We start from the raw sequence: 20,479 nt of genomic DNA on the forward strand, positions 1-20,479 counted from the left end.
TTGTGTGTGATGCTTTAACTTTTTAAGAATTTTAGTAAATGAATTTTCATTTTACTCTAAAAATGTTTGCCTGAGATATTTGAAAGCCTATTGTGGGAAAAGATAACCTGTCTGGTTTTCAAAAGCCTAGGAAATATGATAATCAAGCACATCCTTTCAAACTCAGAATTAGTAAGCAAATGCTATTTGCTAAAAATGACTGTTCATAAGGATATTTTCTTTGAAATAAAAATTGCATTTAGCAAAACACCACAGAACTTCAAATGCATGAACTCAATCCAACAGGAATCTACGATCACAATTCTTGTATTTCCTATTATTATATACATTAAACACAAAATACTTCAGCCAACTTTTACAGACCTCAGTTTAAAACTATACTTTGTTTCATCTTACAATGTGCTGTTCTTAACTCATTATTAGTAACTGGACCTCTCTTATGTAAAAACCCCAAGGAGCTTTTATAATAAGGTTTTATAGCCAAGATGAAACTGAATTCCTTTATGCAAGAGATGCACTTACATGTATAAAGGAAAAAACAATACTGACTCCTGGAGGCAACCTGAACAAAATAAAGAGTAGTCGTGGTAACTCAGGCCCATAGAAATAGTGGAATAGTTTGTTCTTAATTCCAAAGTGAAGTTCCTACAAAGGCCACTGGACTGAATCTGAGAGGCTGTACCCCTCATAAATTTAAACTAATGAAAGTAAATAAATAAAAGTGGAACTGTTAAAAAACTAAAAAGACCCATATACAAAAAAGTTTGGGTTTGTTGTTAACTTTTTAATGGCTTTATTTGTTATGCTTTCTTCAAAACTTTTCTTCCAAACTATTTTCTCTCACTGTTCATGTTTTTTAAATCCAAACTGAATGTTAATCTGTTTTAATTAGTTCTTGATTTGCACAATGTCAGAATGACTTGATAAGCCTAAAGTGCTTATGTAGAGAAGCAGGTGGCTTTGATGAGAAGTAAGGAGCCAGCAAGGTAGCTCAAGAGTGGGGGCTGCTACCTAGCCTGATGTCCTGAGTTCCAGCCCCAGACCCACATGGTAGGAGGTAACCAATTCGCCAAAGTTGGCCTATGACTGGAACATACCTACCATAGCACACACTTACCATATCCACACATAAAATAGAAATGTTAAGAAACAAAAACAAAACCTTTAGAAAAAGGAAGCCAAAGAATTATGGTAGAATAAGAATGAAATTTAATATTCAAATTTGCACCTATTTTGTACTCAAAAGTAGGTCTATCACTTTTAAATGGGAGCACAATAGATATTCTTCTTTATAGGCAAAGACACATATATGTATATATATGTATGCACAAATGTATGTAAATACACAAATACATAGCAGGGCCTAAGTTCTGGAATAATGTATGTGCTGGTAAAAATGTGCAGTTTTACTGACCTGCCCCCCACATCAACAAAACATGCTGGGCATATAAGCAAGGAACCAGCATATCTATACTCGTTCTTTACAAGCAACAACTTATTTAAGGAAACATCACAGTTCTGATAGAGATACTGCCCTTTCGAAATGGCTGAGGAAAAAAAAGCCCTAAAGCCCTAAGTTTCTCCAAGTCTTGGTTTAAGGTATAGGTAATGTGTTTGATGTTAACTGTGAGGACAAAATCCTGAAAATTGTATTCTGATATTTGAGGCTAAGCAACAGGTCGCCAAGAATGATTACAGTCAGGGTTCAAACTTTTATAAGCCAACTTCGTCACAAAATAGAATAAATAAAACAAAAAGAACGTCAATAATAAATGTTAAAATATAAATAACTAGTATGTCAAGAAAATACCTAATAATTAAAGGGTTCCTATATAGCTGACTGTCTGTTATAAAATATTACTTACTAATACCTACAAGCTCATGAACTTTCTTCAGTTATTTTGGAGTCCCTGTTTTAAAGTCATAGTAGATGCTCATGACAAGTTTCTCCACCTACTTTAAAATGAAATCAGAGTCAACACCACCAATATCTTCCATGATGAACGGGGAAAAAAAATTAGCTGCGATACTATCACCCCACCTCAAGTCAGAAGATAATCAAGACAAAACTACACTGAAAACAAATCCTTGCAGGTAAGAACAGCTATAGCGATCGCTAGAGACACTCTGAAAGTCGGAGTAGTTTTACAGAATGTTAGGAGACAGAATCTAAGTCAGACATTGAACTGAACAGGATACTGAATGGATTACTCTCTCACACTCCAAAACTCACTAATATGATTAATATAGGACAAAATATGTATCATGGACAATTTAAAATTTCTGAATAAAGAACATTTCTTAAAATAATTTTAGTTTTAAAAGATTCAGCTATATAAATCTATGAATATACTCATACTCTGGTCTTACTATTCATATCTATTTAAAAAAAAACCCAGTTTAGGTAGTATAAACAGAACATGGCAAAAGAGAGGACCTTTAAAAGTACAAATAGTGTATGATAGAGAGGTGAGCCTTACTATAAAAATAAAATTAGTTATACATTTAAAAAGAAATCTCTTCCTATAACTGGACATTAGCAGCATATGTTTGTAGTCAGGTAATTGGGAGGAAAAGACAGGAGGCTCTCAAGTATGAGGTCATTTGTAGCTATACGGTAGTTCTGAAGCCAGTCTGAACTACCTCATCTCACAAAACCAAGTGATCTTTCTGTAAGTAACAGCTTTTCTCTTAGACTAAAGCGATGTGTAATCCAAATGAGTGAGCCCAGGGCAAGTACAAGAAGCAGCTTCAACTGGACTCAGCATTGCAAGTCAATACAAATTATTTTGTGTGTTTTGGGTTTTTTTGAGACAAGGTTTCTCTGTGTAGGCTTAGCTGTTCTAGAACTTACTCTGTAGACCAGCCTGGCCTCAAACTCAGGGATCATCCACCTGTCTCTGCTTTCCAAGTGTTCATATTAAATATTGATACCAATCCACAAGATTTCTGATTTTGCTATAACTATTATTTCCCAATTCACCAATCAACTTTTTACTTTCATATCTTGAAAATAGGAAAAAAAAAAAAAGGAGTAACATTTTAAAATAATTCTTACTCCAGCTCTGAAATTTACCATTTTCTTCTCCTGTTGTTTTTCTTTTATCTTCTGGTGAAACGTGGACCAGCTGCAGAATGAGAGGTCTCCGGGTGACCACACCAGTCCCTCTGGGAAGAAGGTCCCTCCCCACTAGGCTTTCCAGCACTGAGCTCTTCCCACTGCTCTGAAAAGAAATCAGAAAAGAGCCAAGAAATGACTTCTCTACACAGACTACACGAGCAAAGCAGCATACAAACAAGCTAAATAACTTGGATAAAAGCCCACACTTAAAATACATAAAAAGCAGTCACTTTCCCCAAATTGTTTTACGTTTTTGATACTCTTGAGAGTCTTAAAACTTGCATCATATAGGTACATAGTTATTTCATTTACATGGGGCATTACTAACTTTATTTTTAATGTAGTCAAGAAGAATTATATTATTTAATAATACATCTCCTGGCTAGTTTTTGTCAACTTGCCATAAACCAGAGATGTCTGGGAAGAGGAACCTTAAAGGAGAAAATACTTTAACCTGATTGCCTGTAGGCAACTCTGTTGACCATTTTCTAGATTAATTACTGATGGGGAGAGCCAAGCTCAGTGAGCTTGTTTAAGGAGGCAGGCCAAGTGGCACATCCACCAGAAATGGCAGTCATGAAGCCAGTGCAGCTGTGACCGCTCCAGTAGCACTGAGCCAAATGCTGCCATCGCTGTCACTGTCTCTTGCTTTGGGGTTTTGGTCTCCGCATTCTTGGGGACTTTCTGCATTATGATTCACTTTATGTCTGTTCCCAGGACAGTTGTCTGAGTCTTTTCAGGAAAGTCCTGGACTTACGATCCCTTCTGCTTTTAGGGAAATAGCTTCATCTGGCCCTATCTGAGAGTCTTCTTTATGCTTTGGAGAGTATGATAAAGCACTAAAATGCTTGAAATTTGCTTCTGAGGCCATGACTCCAGAAATCTTGGGGTAGCCACTCTCAAGCAAGCTCAAATAGTATAACTGGAACAGGATAAGCATAGAGATAGTTGACAAACCCCAGCTGGCCAGGAGAATAGGTTACAGATTCATGGCATCCCTTTACAACATGCTTAGAGCACTCTAAAAATGTAGTTTAAAGACAGGGGATCATACAGGGTATAACCCTGGAGGAATAGAACTCAGTAAATAAGATGGACTGACTAAAATAACTTCTACTTTACATCGTAGATGATGAAACAATATAGTAAGGGAGTTAGGTGTTACTGTTTGTTATTCATAAAAAGATCCTTTCTGTTTGTCTGGAGTGCTTTCAAACTGCAAACATTGCCAGCCTAAAAACAGGCTGTCATATAATAAATGTATTTGCTTTGGAGGAGACATTCTTTAGATTCTTTGAATTGGAGTTATAGTGCTGATAATAATAAAATCTATTCTATTTGTACTTTCTAGTTGTGACTGAACGTGTAACTCCAGACATGTAATGAAAAATCAAACACACGTCCAGAGACAAAATCTATACTTCTTGGATAATCACGAGTCTGACTGTGCTCTGTGAAACCTGTATAAATAAAGAAGCAACCTGAATGCTAGTCAGTCAGAGCAGCAAGAAGTCACTGTGCCTTACTCACTCCTCCCTTACCAACTCCTTATCTCCTCCCAGGAACCTGTCAACTGTTGGGGCCTGTCCCCCTTCCCTGACCCCCCCCCCCAGCCCTACTCCTCACGTCTGGCGGTTGATCAAGCTACAAGGAGCAAGCCAGAGGCAGTGCTCCTCCATCATCTCTGCTTCAATTTTGTGCTCTAGGTTCCTGCTCTGACTTCCTTTAGTGATGGGGTGGGTGTAACCTGAGTTATAAGATTAAATAAACCCTTTTTCCTTAAGTTGCTTTTGGTCATTGTATTTTTCACAACATTAGAAACACTAAGACAATATAAAACAGCATTATATGTACATTAAAACAGTATTCTGTGTAAAATTAAACGTCAATACATGGAGACTTAAACTTAAGCTATTTATCATAGTTACCTTTTCTCTTGCTGTGATACAATACTCACTGTGACTAAAATCAACTTGGAAAGAGCTTATTTTATCTTAAAGCTAGAAGTCCACCATTCAGGGATGTCAGGGCAGGAACACAGATGCAGGAACTAAAGCAGAAGTCATGGAGGCTTGCCTCCCAGTCTGCTCCCTATGGCTTAAGCCTGCATCCTTAAAAAACCCAAGACCACCATCCCAGAGTGGGCATAACCCACAGAGAGTTGGGCCTACTCACATCTATCAAGAAAATGTACTACAGACTTCCCCACAGATGAATCTAGTGGGGTCATATTGCCAACTGAAGTTCCTTCTTCACAAATGACTCCAGTCTCTGTCAAAATGACATAAAACTAGCCAGCAACCATGATCAAAAGCACCCTGGGGAGGAAAGGTTTTATTGTTATTTTAAAGATGTATTTTAATTATAACAGTTCTCCTTTCCTTTTTCTCCCTTCAATATATCCTTCCCCCCACTCTCTTTCAAATGTATGGCCTGTATTTCTATCAGTTGTTATTGCGTGCTTGTACACACTCACACACCCTGTTGAATCCCTGTGTCTATGCTTTCAAGGCTGAATATTTCTCTCTGGGGCAGGCTTCTGCTTCTGCTCCCAGATTTACTTAGTAGCCAGCCTGTAGTTCTTTCTGTAGGTTTGGGGCCTCATGGGCCTTCCCCAATCCAATTTAGGATATTCATTGATGTCCTTGCTCAGCTCTCATATCTGAGTGGTCATGTTGGTGAGGCTTTATGGATACAGTTTCTGCCATTACTAGGAGACACATCTCCCACAAGTCCCAGATCCTGTCTCTCACAATCTCTTTGTTCCTATTCCCAAGGCCGTAGGTGTGGGAGTGTTTTGTAGGTGTATCCATTGGGAATGGGCTCCACAACTCCGTTTATCAGTTGGTTCTAGTTTTCTGTAGTGGTCTCCATCTGTTGCAAAAACAACTTTCCTTGATGCTAGGTGAAGACTACACTTATCTCTAGGTATAAGGACAGATGGTTCTGGTTGCTGATAGGGATTATGCTGGATTAGTAAATCAGTGGTTGTAGAGTCTCCTCCAGTGACTACAATCTCACTAGCACTGATTAGGTAGCTAGTTTTTCAGTACCAGGGATGTATCCCACTTGTTAAGTGAGTCTTAAGTTCAATTACAGAGCCAGTAGTTACACAACTGGGTAGAACTGCTGGTGGCCCCTCACGTTATTGCATTGTTTTCATTCTCAGATAAACAGTGAATAGCATGATTCCTTGTGGCTTTCTCTGACATCCATATTGTTATTTTACCTCCAACCTTCTTCTGTATTGACCTCCCTTCCACTCCCTAAGGCACCCCTATTTTCCCATTTCCACTGTCAAATCACTTGTATTACATTCTTTCCCTTTACCCTCCTCCACCTACCTTTGTATTTACTTCACCCTCCCCCACCCCCAAGAAGCATCCTCCCATTCCCTTATGGCTTTATCATCGTTACGGCTATTTTACCTTCTTCCCACCATCTTCTATATTTATCTCCTTCCCCCTGCCTAAGGAATCCCCCTCTCCCCATTTCCATGATATGAACACTTTTACCTTGATATCCCCTTCTCTACTGATCTCCACCCCACCCTCCCCTACTGCAACAATGGTCCTGTTTTACTTTCCTATTTTCTATAGTAAAAGCTATGTTATTCACATCTGAAGATTTAGAGCTAGCCTTTGAAGAGAGAGAGAATATGTGTCATTTGTATTTCTAGGGTTACCTCACTCAAAGAAAAATTCCATAATGTATATGTACCTCATTTCCATGACCTATTCCTCAGTTGTTGGCATTTCTGTCAAATATTATGTGGCTGAAGTTATGCTAAGTTATGAAGGTAAGCTACAAAGCTATGTTTTCGACTTTGTTCCATTGGTGTACGTATGCTACATTGTTTTTACTTCTATGGTTCTATGGCTCTCTAATACATCCCAAACCTAGAATGGTAAAATCTCTCTAACATTGTAGGGGTTGTTTTTGTTTGGATTTTCTAACTTAGTTGCTCAAAATTGTTTTAGCTTTCTTGGATCTTTCGTGGTTCTTATGAATTTTAAGGTAATTTTATATATTTCTGCTAAGAATGAGATGGGGATTTTGATTGAGATTACACTGAATCTTGTAGCAGAATTTCCCCCCACTTAATTTAAATATTAATACAACAAGAAGCCTGTGATTGGACAGGGAAAAGGAAGGTGGAGCTAAGAGTTTCAGAGATAGAGACAGGGACAGGAAGGGAGAAGGAGGACGAGAGAAGATGGATAGAGAAGAGGATGAACCTTATCAATGTGGCTTATATAGCCACAGGTAGCTATGAACATCATAAAAGGATAGATTAATTGGGAAAACTTGTCTAATCTAGGTGTGCAGCTTGTATCATTATCAATTGGCTCTGAATTTATTGTGTGGGCGTCTTCTGAATTGAGAATTTATTGATATATAAAACTGATAATTATAAGATTCTTGAGTTTTGATTTACTGTGTTAAAGAGATCTGTGACAGCTAGCCGCAGGGATTAGATGGCTAGGAAAATACAAGCACCTCTGAGACAGGCAATACAGAGCTGAGACTGCTGCCTGGGGCTAGTCATGGAGCTGGCAAGACAGAGACCACTGGGGCCAGAGAGTAGCCGGCGCTAGAGTGGGATGGTGTATTTATTTAATATTTCCCACAATAGAATCTGTAAATAGCTTTGGGTAGAATGGTTATTTTTATAGTGTTAATTCTAGCATGCCATGAGCATAGGATGCTTTTCCATCTTCTAGTATTTATATTTGTGTTTTCAGTGGCTTAAAAGTTTTCATTGTAGGGTTTATCCCTAGATATTTTATTTACTTTTAGGTTACTGTGCTCATGATCTCCTCCTTAGTATGTCTGCTATTGGTGTACAGATAGAAAAGCTATGAAGGATGATTCTGTATCCTGCCACGTTGCTGAGTTTTTGGTTTCTACAAGTTTTTTGGTACAATTTTTGGGATATCTAATTTATAGTATGTGTCATCTGCAAATAGAAATAGTTTGACTTCTTTTTCTACTCGTATTCCTTTAATTTCTTTCTCTTGTCTTACTGCTCACCTAATATTTTGGGGACAGTACTGAAAAGGGGTAGACACAGTGGCCACCCGTCTTGTTCCTGACATTGTGTAATTGCTTTAAGTTTTTCTTCATTGAGGAAGATGTTGGCTGTAGTTTTTTTCATATATAACTTTTACTGTGTTTCTTCTAGTCCTATATTTTCCAAGACTTAAAATGAAGGCATGTTGGATTTTGTCAATATTTGGAAAATGATTATGTGATTTTTGTCTTTTAGTCCACTTACGTGACTTATTACTTTAACTTGCAAGTGCTGCGCTATTTCTACATTTCAGAGATAAAGCCAACTTGGTCACTGTCTTAGGGTTCTACTGCTGTGAACAGACACCATGACCAAGACAAGTCTTATAAGGATAATTAATTAGGGCTGGCTTACAGGTTCAGAGGTTCAGTCCATTATCATCAAGGCAGGTACATGGCAGCATCCAGGCAGGAATGGTGCAGGAGGAGCTGAGAGTTCTACATCTCCATCTGAAGACTGCTAGCAGTACGGGTATTATGTAAGCCCATACCCACAAGGCCACACCTACTCCAACAAGGCCACACCTCCCAACAGTGCCACTCCCTAGGCCAAGCACATACAAACCATCACAGTCATGGTATACACTCTTTGTGATGGAGCTCTACATCCTGTTTGCAATTATTTTTTTATGTATTTTTAGTCTATGGTCCTTAGGAATATTGGTCTGCAGTTTTCTCTTACTACTGAATCTTTATGTGGTTTGGGTATTAGTATTTGGGTATTAGAGTGATACGAGCTTCATAGAAGAAATCCAGGAGTGCTCCTTGTGTCTACTGTTTTAAACAGTTTAAGAAATAAACTATTGGCTGTAGACAATATTTGAAAGTCTGGTAGAATTCTACTGTGAATGCATTCAGCCCTGCTCCCCTCCTTCTTCCAAAAAATAAAAAATAAAAGATGTGACTTATGCCTTTAATCCCATTACTCAGGAGGCAGAGGCACACAGATCTTTGAGAGTTCCAGGCCAGCCTGGGCTACAGAGTGAATTCCAGGACAGCCAAAGCTATACAAAGAGAAACACTGTCTAATGGGAAAAAGCTGGGAAGCTTATTAATATTTCAATCTCTTCAGTTGTTTTGGGTTGTTGACACTCTGGATTAATCTGGGTGATTTCAATAAATTTAGAAAATCGTCCCTTCCATTTAGGTTTTCCACTTCATGGAATACAAAGTTTTAAAAATATTTCTATACAATATTCCGAATTTGTTTGGTGTCTCTTATAATGTTTCCCTGTTCATTTCTAATTCTTAATTCCATTTGTTCTTGTTTTTTTTTCCAACTTTTTGACTTGTATAACTAGGCCATTTATTCATGTTCTTTCTGATTCCTTAATGTAGGTGCTTAGAGCTACACACTTCCCTCACAGGACTCAGTTAGACCTATCCACTTCCCTTACAGGACTGCTTTCAGTTTGTCTCAGGGTTTTTGTTTTGTACTGTTTTCATTTAGTTCCAGAAAGTGAACTGCTGTTTCAGCAAGATGCCTGCCTACTGCCAGACTTTATCATCATAGTGATGGATTCGTATCCATCTGTAACTGAAAACCAAAATAAACTGTTCCTTCTGTATGTTTTAATTGTAGCAATAGAAAAGTAATACAAAAGCTGAATAAAATGCCATTGCAGATAACACATACCACATATCCTTTAACCACTGAGCAAAAAGGAAGTGTACTGATTTAGGTTACTTCAGGCATATGACCAGGATCAGAAGACTCTCCTGAGAACTATCTCCATAAAGTCAGCTTATTAAAACCTTCCTAAGGGCAATACCCCCATTGAACCTACAAACTCCCACTACCTCTTTAAGATTCAACCACCTCCAAACCACACTGGGGACCAAAGTCAAACCATAACACTTCCTACTTGAAGAAATATGACATGGAGGAAATTTTCAAATCAACATTTCCCAAGAGCTCCACATGTTCAATACTGTTCCATACAGTCAACATTTGTTGTTGTATACTGATAATCTAATGCTAGTTAGTCTTTCCTTTTACCTCCTCACCCCTCTATTCAGAATTTTGTATTAGTTTTGTTTAGTTTGATTTCATAAACTTGACTATATAGTTTTTAAAAATTTTATTAATTGAGGGAGGAGACAAGTAGGGTAGGATCAGTCCTTAGCAACTGCTACATTCCTTGAAGTGGTCAAATAATCTCTTTGTGCTTCCTCTGGTGGCATGAATGTGCAACTCACTCTCTTCTTGATTAACTTGAGTGCCTGATTATTCTTGGAGATTTTGAGCTGCAACATGGTGCAAAGACACACCTCTCTGATATAAATTCATTATCACCTTCTTTGCTTTTGTGTCCTTCATGTGTGTTTCTATTGGTTTGGATGAAAATGGCCTCCATAGACTCATAGGGAGTGGCACTGTTGGAAGGTGTGGCCTTATTAGAAGAAGTGTGTCATGGGGCTTTGTGGTTTCAGAAGCTCAAACCAAGCCCAATGGCACTCTTTCTTCCTGCTATTCTTGCTGCCTGCCTATTGGGATGAAGAACTCTTAGCTACCTACCTCTCCAGTACCATGACTGCCTGCATGCAGCCATAGTTCCCAGAATGGCAGAGGTTTAATAAACTAAACCTTTGAATTGAAAGCCAGCTTTAGTTAAATGTTTTCCTTTTTAAGATTTGCTGTGGTCATGATGCCTCTTCACAGTAATGAAATTTAAGTCCAATTGTGATCCTCCTAAAATTTGAAGTTGGAAGCCCTCAGACTGTATTTAGAGTCAGGGCTTCTAATCCTTCCCAAACAGTTCCACTAACTGAGGTCCAAGAAATCATATATGAGCCTATGAGAGCCATTCTCATTCAAGCCAGCACAGGTGTTACAAGTTTTGTCTCAGGGAGTCAACACCTTAAAGTGAAAGGAAGAGGTTACTCCAATCAATGATACCAGGAAGCAAGCAGGCACTGCCATACTAATAATGGACAAAACAGACTTTAAACAAGAATTAGTCAGAGAAGATGAAAGGCATTTCATTCTGATCAAGGGAACAACTAACCTAGACTTGCAATTCTAAACATTTATGCACCAAACCAGGTACATCCAGTTTCAAAGAGCATACTACTGGAATTAAAGACAAGATTAAAATCGGCCGTCTAACAGTAAATGACTTCAATACTGCACTTCCTTTCTCCAAAAGCAGGTTGTCTGGACAAAAACAAAAAACAAAGAGCAAACAAAACTAAAAATCTAAGAACATCGGGATAAAGTGATATCATACCTCAGAGGAACCACTACAGGCTATTCCATCCAAAAGCTGACGTACATTCTACTCAGCCACCCATGGAAACTTTTCTCAAAACAGACCACATTCTGAGACAAAAAACAAAACAAAACAAAACAAAAAAACAAACAAATCTTAAGAAACAGACAAAAACTGAAGTACTTCATGTATCCTATCTGACTATATTGGTAAGGGTTAACAGAACTAATTATTTATACACACACACACATATGAAATTTATTAGATTGGCTTACATGCTATATCCTGGGTAGTTTAACAATGACTGTCTAGGAATGGAAAAGACAAGAACCCTATAGCTGTTAAATTCACAGGCCTGGATGACTCAGAAGTCCTAGCCTCTAGCACTGAAGTCTTTGAAGGATTTCTGGAAAGCAGTTGGATCTTCAGTCTGTATTGGAATTCTAAAGTATGTTCTAATAGCAGCAAAAGAATGTCTCATTAGCAAGATAAATAAACTTGCCAGCAAGACTGAGAGCAAGCAGGCAAAAGGCAAATTTCTTCCATGCCCTTTTATGTGGGTCCAACAGATGTGGTCCATACTTATTGTCTTCTTTAGCATTAGTCTTCCTGTTTGAAATAGTCTATTAAGAAAATCCTCCCCATCTGTGATCAATCTGATTTCAGATTTATCTAAGTTAACAGCCAAAATTATCCTTAATAGAGACTATAACACAATAAAAATAAGAACAGGAAACATCTCTAATAAGTACACAAACTCCTAGAGATTAGGCAACTCATTAATAAATTATGAATGGGTCAAAGAAGAACTTAAGAAAGAAAGAAAATTTGAAAACAAGTGCCCCAAAATCTCTGGGACACATCAAATGCAGCCCTAAGAGGGAAATTTACGCCTCTTATTGCTTGCATTAAAAGACCAGAAAGAGTACAAATAAGGGACTTTATGATAAAATTTAAAAATTTGGAAAAAAAAAAACCATGAACAGACCAGGAGACAGCAAGTAATAATTAAATAAAGTAGACATTAATGAAACAGAAACAAATAATACAATACAAAGAATGAATCGAAGAGCTGGTTCTATGACAAGATACGTCATATCAACACTCTGTTGTCCAACTAACCAAAAGTAACAGAGGACCAGAATCAACAGAATCAATAAATGAACAAGAAACACTGTAACAGACACAAAAGAAATCCAGAGTATTAGATGGGATTACTTTAAAAACCTGTATTCCTTTAGTCTGGAAAACCTAAAAGAAATGGAAGGATTTCTAAATTGATCCAAACTACCAAAGTTAAACCAAGAGATCAACCACTTAAAACAACCTTGAATAAATGAGACAAAAATGGTAAAACAAGCAAGCTAACAAACAACAAAAGCCAAGCACTAAGTCTAGATGAATTCTACCAGACTTTTAAAGATCAACAGCAAACCCTTTTATTAAAAGCAAACAAATAAATAAATGAAGGAAGAAAAAAAGAAAGAAAGAGAAGTACTTCTAAATCAATAATAAAACCAGTATCATTCTAATACCAAAGAAAACTACAGGCCAATATCCCTGATAAACGTCAATTCAGAAATCTTGAATAAAATACTGCCAAACTAAAGACAAGCATTCAAAAAAACAAAAACAAAAACAAAACAAAAAATCGTCCAACATGACCACGTTGGCTTTAGCCAGGGACATAGGCATAGTTTTAACACATTCAAGACAATAATTTAGTAAATAAAATAAATAAACCTAAAGACAAAAATCACATGATCATCCCAGTAGATAAAGAAAGGGCTTTGACAAAATCCAACATGCTTTCCTGATCAAAGTTCTAGAGGAAAGACTGGAGGGAGGGAACATAACATAATAAAGGCTATAGATGACAAACCCATAGGCAACATTTATCCTAAATGGGGTGGGGAAATCAAAGGAATCATATTGAAATCAGTAACTACACAGTGCTGTCCACCATCCCTACTCCCTTTCAATATATTCCTTAAAACACCAGTTGGAGCAATAAGGCAAGGGAAAGAAATTAGAAATTATCCCTATCTGCAGATGATACACCATACATAAGAGACAAAAATTACACCAGAATTTTTAGCAAAGTGACAGGATATAGAATCAACTTACAAAAAAAAAATTAACCACTTGTTTCTATAAGAAAAATAAATATAATATGACATATTCCCATAGTATAGACACATTCCCACTCACAATAGCCTAGAAGAAAAAAAAAATCTAAGAAGAAATAACCAGGGAGGTAAAAAAAAAAAAAGACCTATACAGCAAAAACTTTAAACCTTTAAAAAAACTGAAGACACTTACAGATTCAATGCAATCACAATCAAAATCATGCAATACCCCAGACAGTCAATTCTATTGCAAAGTTTCTAGAGCAATTGCCATTCCAGATTACAAGATATATTATAGAGCCTTAGTAAAGTAATGGCACAAAGAGATACATAGACCAACAGAACAAAGAAAACAAAAACAGGGGGACATGTGACTACAGCCACCTTCTGATATTTGACAACGATGCCAAAAACATGCAGTGAAGAAAAGATAGCATCTTCAAGAAATAGTGCTAAGAAAACTGGAAGTCCACATGTAGAAAAACAAAATGAGGATCATATCTGTCTATCACCTTGCACAAAAATCTAACTGCAAATGGATCAAAGACCTAAATGTAAAATCTAAAACCCTGAAACTGCTAGAAGAAAACATGGGCAGTTCCTTACAGGATATAGGTAGAGAAAATGAGTTTCTGAATAGGATTCCATTTGTCTAAGAATTAAAGCTAGCAATTGACAAGTGGGGCCTCATAAAACTAAAATGCTTCTGTAGAACAACTGAAGAGAAAATTCACAGGATGGAAGAGAATCTTGCCAGTTATATTGCTGAAGGAAACTTAATATCCAGAAGATATAAAGAACTGAAAAAAAAAATCAATGGTCAAAAAAAGACTCATTCAAATAATGGACAATAGATTTGAACAGGTAGTTCTCAAAAGAATAAGTCAAAATGGCTAAGAAATGTTGATTTAAATGAATTAAATTAAATTAAATTTTAGATAGTAAGATCATCAAAGCTGAGTTTCAAAGGCCTTCCTTCTTCCCTCCATTACTCCTCTACTGGCTAACACTGTTGTGTGTAAGAAAGCCCATCTTGATTTTAATCTCTTTAATCTGATTCACTATATCCCTGATTCTTTTATTGTATCATAGTTAAAATGTACTTGGAAATCTCTTAAGAGTATAAAGTTTCTGCTCTAAAGCTAGATCACAATTCTTGATTGTTATGAAAGAAAATTAACTAAGTCATCTTTTCTTGTTTTATTTACAAAAAAATAGTTTTTATTATAAAAGTCCCAATGAAGAGATACTTCAGCCGTTAAGAGAACTTGTTGCTCTTGAAAAGGACCTCAGTTCAGTTCCCGCGTGTTCCTGGCAGTTCACAGCCATTTGTATGGCAAGTTCCAGAAGATCAGTTGCCTCCTTCTGGCTCCCAAAGGAATCAACAGGCATTTGATACATATGCATACACAGGCAAATATCCATAAAGTAAAAATTAACTTAAAAACTAAATATCTCATTACAATGAATAATATGCATCACTGAAAATCTTCTACTACAAGATCGCAGGGACAAAATACCAAAACAAACAAAAAACCAAATAGTACTCTTGATAATTTGGTCTCTGGGCACAGCCAACATCAAGTGTTAATGCTGGATTATGCAGACACGACTGTCCGAAAACAATCTATGCCAACCCAGCAAATAGCCCCCAAATAATTCCTACTGCTTTAAATATTTAAAGGCCAATAATAATAATAAACTACAGGATGGTTCGAAGTATATGGATATCCTCTAATTTATTTCTTCTTATAATATTTATACACTTTCTGTAGTTAAGATGTAGCCATACAACCCATGGAAAACAGAGAAATCACCCATCACCTCAGAAGAAAAGAATATTAACAAATGGGAGCACCTAAAAGTATGTTTATAAAGGGGCTGGGAAGATGGCTCGGAGGTTAAGAACAAAGGCTGCTCTTGTAGAGGACCTGGTTTCCAGTACCCACATGGCATCTCACAATCATTTGTAACTCCAGTTTCGGGGATCATATTCTCTCTTCTAACCAGCACCTGGGAAAACACTCACATCATAAAAATTAAAAAAAAAAATTCTAGGCATGGTATTTTTTCAGTCAAGGGAGCTGAAGCAGGGGGAGTGCTATGAGTTTCAGCCAATTCAGGTAACAAGTTGAATTCTTAGCCAGCTTGAAATACAGAGTAGGGCTCCTCTCAAAAACAATTCTCGCCAGGTGTGGTGGCACACGCCTTTAATCCCAGCACTTGGGAGGTAGAGGCAGGCGGATCTCTGAGTTCGAGGCCAGCCTGGTCTACAAAGTGAGTTCTAGGACAGCCAGGGCTATACAGAGAAACCCTGTCTCGAATCCCCCCTCCCCCCCCCCCCCGCCAAAAAAAAAAAAAAAAAAAAACCCACAAAAAAACCAAAACAAAACAATTCTCCCCAGGAGGATAGAGGCACTGACTGGTCTTCCAGAAGTCAATTCCCAGCAACCACATGGTGGCTCACAACCATCCATAATGGGATCTGATGTCCTCTTTTGGTGTGTCTGAAGACAGCGACGGTGTACACACAAACATTAAAACAAACAAACAAAACCAACAAAAAACGCCCTCCTCCCCTAAAGTTCTGTTGCTCCTCTTCAGTTCAAAGCAGGCATTTTTTTAAAAATGAAACTCACATATCTCTGCTATTCTAGATATTCAACATTCTTTCATACAAAATGTGGACTTATCGCCAATACCCCACATAAGGCCTGAGAACCTTATACCAAATTTGGGTCACAGTAACAAAATTACAAACACTAAAGTCATGGTACAAGAAAAATCAGGTGCTCCTTCCTAACTTTAGACCTCCAACTACACCCGGGATTTTCTTTTAATCTTATTTTTACTTTGTAATGCTCCGTGGGCCACCGACTCACCACTAGCTTGCTGTCTGTCTGCTCACAGCAACTCCAGAGTCCGTCGCGACCTCAGCGGCCGGAAGGAAGCGACAGCCGCCCACACGCCCGCCTGCGCGTCCCCCGAGTGCCCTTGGGCCAAGCCGCGCCGGGCTGTAGGCTGCAGGGCCACTCAGCCCCGCTGAGTGCCCGGGAGCAGAGCGGAGCGCCGAGCTGCCGGCCTCCTCCTGGCGACACCTGCAGGCCTGCGGCCGAGCCAGGCCTCGCAATCGCGGCCTCATCTTACCTGCGTTCCCACTACGACGATCTGAGGCAGCTGGATGATGTCGGCACCCACTGTGTTGAAGACGTCCTGCAGCTTATTGATGACCGGGATCAGCGCCTCCATGACCCCCGAAACACTGGACCCCAACCCAGCAGGCCACTGCAATGAATGGGGACTCGGCCCACAGCCCGCTTGCTTCCTCTTCTCCTCCGCCCTCTCCTCGGGAGCCCGCACCCATTGGGCCGGGCCAGCACCCTGCCCGCTCCCGGCAGGCCACGCGCCACGACAGAGGTGGGCGCGCAAAGGCTGCCGGGAGTTGTAGTTCAGGCTGAGTGGAACGCGAAGGCCTATTCTAGAAGGTTTCAGGTATTGACCTGAATTGGGTGGGTAAGGAAGCTGAGTCCTTGAATCTGAGTCTACTATAGTCAAAATGCTAGCTAACAGCTAGATGAATAATGATTGTTAAAGTGTTATGTATGAGTATGCCTCCAGGAGTTGGGACACACCAATTTTATGGACAACCATGGAAGACTTAGACAAAAGGTTAACAAGGTCTGTACTACATAGTGAAATCCTGTGTTTATAAGAAAGGGATAGAGTCGCCGGGCAGTGGTGGTGCATGCCTTTATCCCAGCACTTGGGAGGTAGAGGCAGGCTAATTTCTGAGTTCAAGGCCAGCCTGGTCTGCAGAGTGAGTTCCAGGACAGCCAGGGCTACACAGAGAAACCCTGTCTCGACCCCCCCCCCCCCCAAATAGGGATAGAGTCTATTAATTAACTAATGTCATTTCCTTATGAGAAGTACTACTTTATGAAGAGCAATCAAGGAAACTATAGGAAAACTGAAAAGAATGTCTCCAGACATTTCTACCGCTCCAGCCTACCCACCAAGAGAGTTTATCTGGTCAAAGTTCTGAGAGTGAATGATGAGCCCTTAGAAATAGACACTCATATCACACACACCAACTACGACTTAAGGTACAACGCTGAAATGAAGGCAGAAAGAATATAAGAAACCAAGGATTGAGCAGCTGCCATCTACTTACAAAGCTGTAGTTGTAGCCTGAATACATAGCACTATATACCTGCACCTGCACAAGATTGGGCCCTCCAGCTATCTATCATAGAAACAGGAGGTGCCCATGAAGCTCCATTCTTTCTAAAGGAGCAGTAACTGTGAATGTTTGCTGGAGTCTGGGATTAGCTTTTTCTATAGTATACCCACTAGGACTAATAGGTGGGAAGAAGAAGGAGTCTAGAAAGGAAGGGGGAATATCAGAGGGTAATGAGGGTATCAAAATAATCACAATATACTGGATTTTAAGACCGTTAAACATAAATAAAACAGTAACTCAGAGCCACAAACTCCCCAGCCTGAGAGGAGTGAAAAGCCAAGCAAAACTTGTTGCTATCTATTTATGATAGCCATGAGCACTCGTAGTCACAAAGTTGTGGATTGTATAACTGGAGGGGTTACCATTCACCTGCAACATATGCCATAGGAGACAGGCTTTACTGTTCAGAACACAGATGGTGGCTGATTAATAAGTTTTGAAAAACACATAAATGAAAGGCTCTGAAGATCCAGAAGTGATTTTTGGACATCTTGACAAATGTTGTGATCTTCCTTTTTGTCTTTTAAAAACAAAGATTTCAGAATCCAAAACCAAGTGCAGCAGCATATATGTAACCTCAGACTGAGAAGGCAGAGGCAAGAGTCAGCTCTATTGTCTCCATAGTGAGCTCCAGCCTAGCCAGAGCTAAATACAGTTTATCGCTAAGAAAAAACAAAACAAAACAAAACAAACAAAACAGATATTTTAATTCCAAGCTACTTTATAATATTAATATCAATAAGTAAAACAACCACCCACATGACCTCACAGCTCTCTGTTAAGATGGTGTTTCTTTTTTTTCTATAAGAAAGACAGAAACTAGAGCAGTCCCTAATCTCTCCAACCAAGAAAGCAGACAGGAAGAGAGTAGGCTCTTACTAATGTTCAAAAAGATCAAACTACCCTGGGCAAAATGATGCATTTATACTTGATTTTCCTTTGTCTTTTACTGTGTGCTAAGAGGTAATTTGGTAAAATTGATATACATACATATTACCAAAGCCAACATGTCATAGATTGGTATGGTATATGTTGCTATTTAAATTATCTTTTCTCTGGTAACAGAACACATATAGCCTTATATATTATCATGTAGCTTTTTGTAAGAGAAAGAATAATCCCACAGGCAGTGCTTAAGAAAGTCTACCAATACATTACTGCCAGGATTGCCCAGAGCAATCAGACATAAGAGGAAAGAAACAGGAATGGATGAGGCCTAAATATTATTACACACACACACACACACACACACACACACACACACACAAAGATAATCTGAAAGTAGACACAGGCCCCCATTCCTAACTCAGGTGCAGGTACTGTCTCCAATTGATAACTGCTCACCAAAAAAAAAAAAAAAAAAAAAAAAAAAAAAAAAAAAAGAAAAAAGAAAAAGGTTTCTCCAAGGGAGTTTCTTCTTCAGAGATGTTTTCTGAGCCTTACTGATGGATGTGAGTTTGTGTGTGAGTGTATGTGTGCAGGTATGCATATATGTTTACATATGTGTAAATGTGTATGTGTGTCCAAGGTGGTGGGGGTGATAAAATGCTCCTTTTGCAGCTCAATGCTTAGGTTTTTATTCCCAACACTCTGGCCAGTTTTAGTCTTTGTATTGCCTGCTGCCTGCTGCAAAAAGTTTCTCTTGACACGATTAAAAGCAGCCAACATTTATGGGTGTTAACTTAAGTATGTAGAAGGAAATTTGACAATATGACCATTTAGTAAAACAACTATTACTTTCTAAGCCATAGATTCTTTTTTTTTTTGTTTTTTTTTTTTTTGTTTTTGATTTTTAATATTTTTATTACATATTTTCCTCAATTACGTTTCCAATGCTATCCCAAAAGTCCCCCATAGCGCCCCCCACTTCCCTACCCACCCATTCCCATTCTTTTGGCCCTGGCATTCCCCTATATTGGGGCATATAAAGTTTGCAAGTCCAATGGGCCTCTCTTTCCATTGATGGCCGACTAGGCCATCTTTCGATACATATGCAGCTAGAGACAAGAGCTCCGGGGTTCTGGTTAGTACATCATGTTGTTCCAACAATAGGGTTGCAGATCCCTTTAGCTCCTTGGGTACTTTCTCTAGCTTCTCCATTGGGAGCCCTGTGATACATCCAATAGCTGACTGTGAACATCCACTCCTGTGTTTGCTAGGCCCCAGCATCATCTCACAAGAGACAGCTATATTTGGGTCCTTTCAGCAAAATCTTGCTAGTGTATGCAATGGTGTCAGCATTTAGAAGTTGATTATGGGATGGATCCCTGGATACGGCAGTCTCTAAATGGTCCATCCTTTCATCACAGCTCCGAACTTTGTCTCTGTAACTCCTTCCCTGGGTGTTTTGTTCCCAATTCTAAGAAGGTGCACAGTGTCCACACTTTGGTCTTCATTCTTCTTGAGTTTCATGCGTTTAGCAAATTGTATCTTAAATCTTGGGTATCCTAAGTTTTGGGCTAATATCCACTTATCAGTGAATACATATTGTGTGAGTTCTTTTGTGATTGTGTTACTTCACTCAAGATGATGCCCTCCAGGTCCATCCATTTGGCTAGGAATTTCATAAATTCATTCTTTTTAATAGCTGAGTAGTACTCCATTGTGTAAATGTACCATAATTTCTGTATCCATTCCTCTGTTGAGGGACATCTGGGTTCTTTCCAGCTTCTGGCTATTATAAATAGGGCTGCTATGAACATAG

General features: G+C 38.6%; 1 protein-coding gene across 16 annotated transcripts in view; it reads right to left on the reverse strand.

The window, feature by feature from the left end:
- Dnm1l (dynamin 1 like) overlaps nucleotides 1–16,928 on the reverse strand; it is a 47,116-nt gene extending 30,188 nt beyond the window's left edge. For 8 of the 16 annotated variants that reach the window (XM_021184670.2, XM_021184668.3, XM_029470352.2 and 5 more), the window contains exons 1-2: nucleotides 16,683–16,928; nucleotides 3,077–3,224 (exon numbers count right to left, since the gene is read on the reverse strand). In XM_021184670.2, coding sequence (XP_021040329.1) covers nucleotides 3,077–3,224; nucleotides 16,683–16,784 — 250 coding nt within the window. In that variant the 5' untranslated portion in view covers nucleotides 16,785–16,928. Of the gene's footprint in view, nucleotides 1–3,058; nucleotides 3,225–16,682 lie in introns of all 16 variants that reach the window. The other 8 variants (XM_085832300.1, XM_029470355.2, XM_085832299.1 and 5 more) reach the window with 1 other exon arrangement.
- Nucleotides 16,929–20,479: the final 3,551 nt, after the last annotated feature.

The sequence above is a fragment of the Mus caroli genome, unplaced genomic scaffold (genome assembly GCF_978045245.1).
Source record: "Mus caroli unplaced genomic scaffold, Mus_caroli_1 scaffold_17, whole genome shotgun sequence".
Lineage (NCBI taxonomy): Eukaryota > Metazoa > Chordata > Mammalia > Rodentia > Muridae > Mus > Mus caroli.